This window comes from Eurypyga helias, unplaced genomic scaffold (assembly GCF_000690775.1).
Source record: "Eurypyga helias isolate BGI_N326 unplaced genomic scaffold, ASM69077v1 scaffold25027, whole genome shotgun sequence".
Lineage (NCBI taxonomy): Eukaryota > Metazoa > Chordata > Aves > Eurypygiformes > Eurypygidae > Eurypyga > Eurypyga helias.
In genome coordinates this window covers 1-6,771 of record NW_010263983.1, presented here as the reverse complement: position 1 = coordinate 6,771, position 6,771 = coordinate 1, and the positions used below count along the sequence as shown (strand labels likewise).

Below are 6,771 nucleotides of genomic sequence, written 5' to 3'. Positions count from 1 at the left end.
AGCCTGGCCTTGAGACAAAGGCTGGGGGAGATACGCTCCGTGGGTTAGTCAGGCAGCACCATTAGCACAGGGGAAACACGTTTGCTCAGCTGCAGTTGCAAAACGGCAATAAAGGGATCCATTATTTTATTCCATCCGACACCTCCGGCGACGGCACAAAGAGCGAGGCTACCGTGCCCTGCTACACCTCTGGGCGCGGGCGCACGCCTCGGTTTCGGCAGTCCCTGGTCAGGGTGATGACCCTGCCCCCATCAGTGCATCAGCACAGCCGATTCCCAGATGGCACATCCCCAACGGACCCACCCGAGAGCAGATACTCACACACTGCTGTCCGTCATCGACATGGAGTCGTCCGTCAGGGCATCGCTAGATATCTCGCTATCGTTCGCGCTGGTTGCTGGGGCAAAAACATAGCCAGAATTCACATGGTATGGGTTAACGGGATCGTTCCTCTTGAAGGACCTAGGGACAAGCAAAATGGGAATGTAGTTACCAGCCTTGGGCTAGAGGAAAGCACACAAGTTTCACGGTAGCGCCCTCCTTACGGAACCACGCACAGCGCCTGCTCAACGCAACCACCCATCGCCGGACCCGCAGCACCCGGGACACGCTCCCTAAACACCGCCGAAGCCCAGCGTTACAGACGTCGCTGTTAGCACTGGAAGCACGCTTCAGAAAATCCCAGGAAGCACCTCTGCGTGCTCTGGTACTTTCCAAAACTTGGTCTTTGGAGCTTGGTGCTGCACCGCTGAGGGCAGCGGGAGTCTGGCATGGGCAGTTCATAGCTCAAGTCCCACTGAGCACCACGGAGGCACCCGCTAACCAACACTTAAGCCCAGGCTGAAGGCAGAGGGAGGGCCCCTCTGGGAGTGCACGCGGGCCTCCCAAGGATGGGTGCCATCTTCCTGCAATTATAAAAACACAAGAAGGCCCAGTTTTCAGGAGAACCCGCTATGTGTTCAGTTTGTGGGTTTGTGTGGAGCTGGGCGGGGAAGAGGAGGAGAGGGATGCGAGGGCAGGAGCAGCAGGTTGTACTAACGGGCGCGCAGGTTACCAACACCTTTGGTTTCCCTGGGAGAAGCAATCCCAAAGCCCAGCCTGGATGTGTGACTTGAGTACCCAAGAGCAGCCCCATGAAACATTCACGGGCCGTGACATGGGCTGCAGGGACACGACTGGCAGGGCCACAGCACAGAGCCGGGGAGCCAGGACCCGGGCATCCCCCCACCCAGTACCTCCCATGACTCCAACTTCCCAGCCAAGATCAATACACATCCCTTGGCAGGCGATAAGGGGATTATGCAGGGAGGTTGGAGAGCTGCATGCTAAGGTGCACATTTTGTTCCTCTCGCAGGGAAAGATGGGGTTGTTAAGCTTCCGCCTTTGTATATCAAAGCAAAGGGCCTTGTCATCTGATAAGGACTGCTGATTTTAATAATTAGGGCCACTTACCCAGGACTTGGGGGCCTAAGGAATGTGCCAGCAGGCTCCGCAGGTTTCTTTTAATGGGCTTTCCACCTCCCTGCCCCATGGGGAGGGGGTCAGAGGGGACCATCTGGGCCCCCCTCTGCACCCCTGGCCCAGGCATCCTGCACCCCACACTCCTGCTCTGCCAGCACCAACGGCAGCAGCCTCCACAAATACCGAGGGGTTGGGGTTTCTTAAAAATGGGGAAAAATGAAAAAAAAAAAAGGAGGGGGAAGCATGGTGGGGAAGATCGGCCTCTCTGGTATGAGAGGCGTGGGGCTGGCTGCGGGCAGGTATTCAGCCCAGCCGGGGCTGCATTCCTTTCCAAAGGAGGCCAAGGCATTTCTGATGGGGAGATCAAGATGTTAAAAAATATATATCTGGGAAGAAGGAAAAAAAAAAAAGAGAGATAGTAAGGAATGCCACAGGAAAGAAGTTAAATCTTCAAAGATAAATTAATTCCACATGTGGGTGAAAGCTAAGTTCTCCTCCTCCTACTACAGAAAAGTTCCTCTAAAAACCACGTAACGTTCTGCTCTGACGCAGGGGGATGTGCAGCCCAAGCGACCCCCCCTGGGTCCTTGGTGGCTTCCGGGTCAGCTGTGTAAGGGATGCAGCTCTTGGAGCTATTCGATTTGACACCGTCGAGAGCACATCCGAGGCCCACGAGGCTCGGGGCGCAGGATGCTCCCCAGCACAGGACCCCCGCCTTGCTGGGAGGTGTCCTGTCACTCCTGGCTGTGTCCAGGAGAGCTGATTTCCCATGTTCTTCCAGCAGAAGGATTGCTGGAGATGCTGGGAGAGGGGGGCAGAGGCAGTGGGTCCCTATCAATCTGGCACTGGGAGCAGAGGTGTGTCCAAACACAGTGTTTGGAAAGATATAATTAGAGAAAGTGCCTAGAAATAACTCATCTTCCCATCAGTACTGGGCTGCCCCACCGAGTCACCTACCAACACCTCATGGACAAACAAAAAAAATCCCTAAAGCTGACATATCTTTAAAGTAAGCCTCCAACACACTGCCCCACAGAAACCCCCACAACCTTTAAGAAAACCAGTGGGGGCTGTTGTGCTATGCTTAATTTTTTTTTTTTTGAATTTGACCACCTTAGTACAGTAATTACACCCAGATGCACCAAGTTGCCTACGAGGGTTTTAAATTCCAGTGGAAAGCGGTGGTCTCCCGCCGCAGATGCTGCACACAAACACACAGCCCCGCTCCAAACTCCATATGCAAAGTGTTTTCAGCTGTCAGGTAGCAGTTGCTCTGGAGCTTCAAGGAGAATGTCTGATGTTTCTCAGCCTATTCTTATCTTGACGCGATGACACGCAGCGTGTAACTCAGTATATGCTATGTTAGGCAGTGGGCATATCAGAGGTATTACAATGCCACGAAAATTTTGGGGGCTCTTGCTTGTATCCCCTTGTTCGGAGGGTGCAATTTCAGAGTGTGGGGATTGGTTTTTTGCTGTTGTCAAACTCTGCTTCTTAGAAATAAAAGCACTCTTGGAGTTCAAACCACAGATGTATACAGAGAGAGAAGAAAATTTGCAAGGAGCATTTTGAGGCAAAATTGAATCTCATTAAGTATTTTCTTGGGACAAACATCACTGGGCAATGTTTAAAAACAACAAAAAAAACCCCACGCATGCACAAACCTGAAAAAAAAAGTGTATTTTAACAAAACTATGTTAATCACAGCTTCCATGCTCTAATTGCAGAACACTGCTTCGAGCATAGCTTTACAATGGCATCATTTACTTTGATAATTGAAGCCAAACTTGGTTCCAATAACTTCTCACACAAGAGGCTCCACCGGCGGGTCCTTTCAAAGGCCAGGAAGCACTGGGAGCCGGCAGCAGGCCATCTGCAAGCCCCAGCCCTCCCCAGGCAAGGCCAGCCCCAGTGATGTTAGAGCTTAATGGGAGGCAGATGAGTCCACCTTGGCCCGAACAAACCCACGTTGCACTGCAGAGGAAGAAGCGCTCTCTGTGTACACAAAGTCGGGCGTGATAAATTTAGAAGCGCGTATAAATAATAGCTGGAATTCCCGGAGCATGGGGCCAGGTCCAGCGCAGCGTGGGGAGGCCACATTTAACCACATCACAACTCACAGGGGAGGGGAGTCACTTTGAAGGACAAGAGGGAGGTTCCACATCTAAAATATTCCCTGTTAGGGCTCCAAGTACACAACCAGCAGTTTGCACGCGTACGCCCATCTTGCAGCCAGGTGCAAACGCTGTTTTCACTTGACTTCTCCTGTTCATGTCCATCACTGACGCTGGGGCCAACGTCTTTCCACCTGCACCGTTTCCGTGGCTTCCCACTGGCCGTGGTTTTGGCCGTGACTCCGTGCCCTGGGATTCCCAGGTGGTCTCCCATCCAAATACCAGGCTGGCCCAAGGCAGCTCTGCTCCCACCATCAGGGACGCTCAGCCCAGCGCTCCCAGCTTTCTCTGGGATAATCCCATCGCAACCCACCGAAGCGAATGGCAAGAGCCTGCCCAGCGCTTCCAAACCATCCCGCGCCGAGCCGAAGTTCTTTAATTCCATCACAGACACACGAGGAGGGAGGTGTGGTTTGGCCACTCACCAGGAACAGACTTTGTGCAAGCTTCAGCTCCAATCCTAAACGCAATCCTAAAGGCTGAGTGATGAGAGAGAACCCATCCACATGCCCAGCAGCTTCTCGCACATGCACACACAGTGGCTTCACAAACGGGGCGCTCAGGGAGGAACTGAGCAGCAGCTCAGCTTGACCTCCCTCTCTTTGCACTGAGATCCCTTGGCCCCATGGAGAGCAAAAGCTCCTGGAAATTCAACAGAAGGTGATCAAAGCAAAAGGCACTACCTAATGTCCTAGGAGGGCAGATCTGACGTGTGAGGAGAAAGCTGCATTAATCCCTGGACAAAAAAAAAAGAAAGGGGAAAAAAAAGAAAGGGAAAAAACCCCAGCACTAATCAGGCAAACAGCCGTGGTTCTGCGAGAGCTCTCCCGGACCAGGCACATGTGGGTTTTAGCAGGGCCTGCAGCTCTGATAGAACATTACAGCCAAGCCCTTCCAGCACGGAATACCAACAAAGGCTCAGAGATAAAAGCATCAAACATCCCCCTCCTGGAAAGCGAGCGAAGGGCAGCAGTTCAAACCAAGTTCTGGAGAACAGCAGATGCTCAGACAGCAACACGCAGGCACGAGATGAGGATCCCAAAGCCCAAGTCCTCCACAGAGCAGCTGCCAGCGCGTGCCCCCCCCGCAGACACCCAGCAGGAGAGGTCCAGAGGCCAGGGAGCGCATCCCTCCTGCCTGCACCAGCCCCTCATCCCTCCGCTCCAGGGAAGGCTTCCAGGGGAGCACCGCAGAGGCCTCGGGCTCAGCAGCACCCTCCCAGGCCAAGGGACCCCCCCAGCTCCCGGCTCAGCACCGGGAAGCTCTCCGCAGGGCAGGAGAGGAGGGTGCTCCAGCAAAGCCTCCCCAGGAGAAGCCTGATGCCCTCTGATGTCCATGAATCACAGACACGCTCTCCCAATTCCGGTAAAGATGTCAAACACTCACCACACCAAACCCAACCTCCGGAGCAGAGAGCGCCCATCTGCCAGCGCAGCCCTCTCCCCTCAGCCCCCCTCACGGCAAGGGTGGGGAGAGGAGAGAATACGTTTTCAGAGGATTATACAACTCATCATTTGCTCATCAGAGTCTCTCCCATCCCCCCCCCCTTCACTTGGAGGTGTCTCTCGCTTTCCTCAGCCGCGCACCGCCGTGCCACCAACGTCCCCAACAACAGGGAAGGGTTGGGAACGCAGACGCATCCCAAGACAAGGGTGCAAGACCCTGCCGCCACGCAACGCGCCCCACGCCAGCTGCCTCCGGGCACAAGCGCGTGCAAACGAGCCCAACCTGGAGCGCAACAAGAGCGCGCCGAGGGTCTGCAGGGGAGCACCGGACACCCCTGCTGCGCTCGGCCTGGAACATGGCCATTACCTTCAGCACCCGAGTAGCCTCCTGCACGCGCTGGCTCAAAGCCACCCTCAACGGCTTCGACACGACACGACACCCAGCGCGACGGGGCAGGCTGCACATCACGCGCACGCGGGGTCAAGGCAGGAGCCGATGCCGTGCGAGCGGCAGTTGGATGGAGCGAGCGCACGCGCTGCCTCCTCCATGGCCACACAGCCGGCGCGGTGGGCTTGGGCAACTAGTAGGTTACATCACTCATGCGTCTACGGGATCCACTCTACTACCGCTCTTAACAGGTTTGAAAGTTGGGGCAGTAACTAACGTGTGTCCGGAGGACATCGCTGCTATGAAGTTTTTGATCTGTAAGAGAACCCAAAGAGCCAATGGGGCTGGAGAGCACAGTATCTTGTTTTCCTCTGGACAGAGGGGGAAAACCCCCAAATCCAGTCAACAGCCCCCAAATTTCAGCGTGTGGAGAGGCAGGGAAGCACCCATGCCCTCCCCGCTCCTTCCTGCTAGCTCCCCAGCACACCACCCCACCAGCCCCCCAAAAAGCACTCCCAAAGTCCTTAAAGTCGAAACAAAGCAGAGTTCCCAGGGGTTCCCTTACCTGTATCCGTTCTCCATCGTTTCCGTAGCTCGGACGCTCGCCGTAACCCTCAGCGTCTTGCTGGATAGTCCAACTACCGAAGGCAAGAGTTTGTTTTTGAAGTCTGCACAGCTCCACTCCTCTTCTTCATTCAAGGTCGGGAGATAGCCACAGACAACTTTTAAGCTCCCCAGCCCGTTGCTGTTGATGTAAGCGGGATTCTCTCCTCCACTCCTCACATACTCGAGGTATATATCAGAAGTTAAAAACATCTGGTAAGCGTTCTCCTCCATCACAGTCTGAATCTCAGTCTGCGCCTGATCAAACATGACAGAATCTATCTGCTGCTTCTTGATGCTGTCCCTTATGTAGGTCTTGGTCGCAGGCTTCAGCTGCTTGGAGACGACGCTGTTGTTCTCGATGTACCTTTTGTATATAGCTTTGGCGACGCGTGAAGTTTTGGTATCCTTAAGGTCCATCTGCCTGAAGCCATTGCAGGCAAACCAGAAGTCTAAGGTATCCACACATTTTTCCCTTTCCAGGAAGGTCCGAAAAAGATAGGCACCATCTTGATCTCCCAGCAAGGAATGCAGGGATTTGGTCCATCTGGCCAGCGGGGAGTCCGGCGACGCGCTGCCTTCCGGCTCCCCGAGCCCGTTCTCGTTCCTCCGCGGGGCGGGCGGCAGCGGCGCGGCCTTGAGGCTTTGGCGTCGGGGCAGAAACGCGCTGCCGAGGTGCGGGCATGGTGCTTCTCCCTCC

At 54.8% G+C, this 6,771-nt stretch overlaps 1 protein-coding gene across 1 annotated transcript; it reads right to left on the bottom strand.

Moving 5' to 3' along the window:
• Nucleotides 1-317: 317 nt before the first annotated feature.
• LOC104513033 (axin-2-like) lies at nucleotides 318-6,767 on the bottom strand (the record flags this gene model as incomplete). Its single annotated transcript, XM_010156253.1, has 2 exons — nucleotides 318-462; nucleotides 6,034-6,767. Coding segments are annotated over 2 exons (879 nt in total), but the record flags the coding sequence as incomplete, so codon positions are not given.
• Nucleotides 6,768-6,771: the final 4 nt, after the last annotated feature.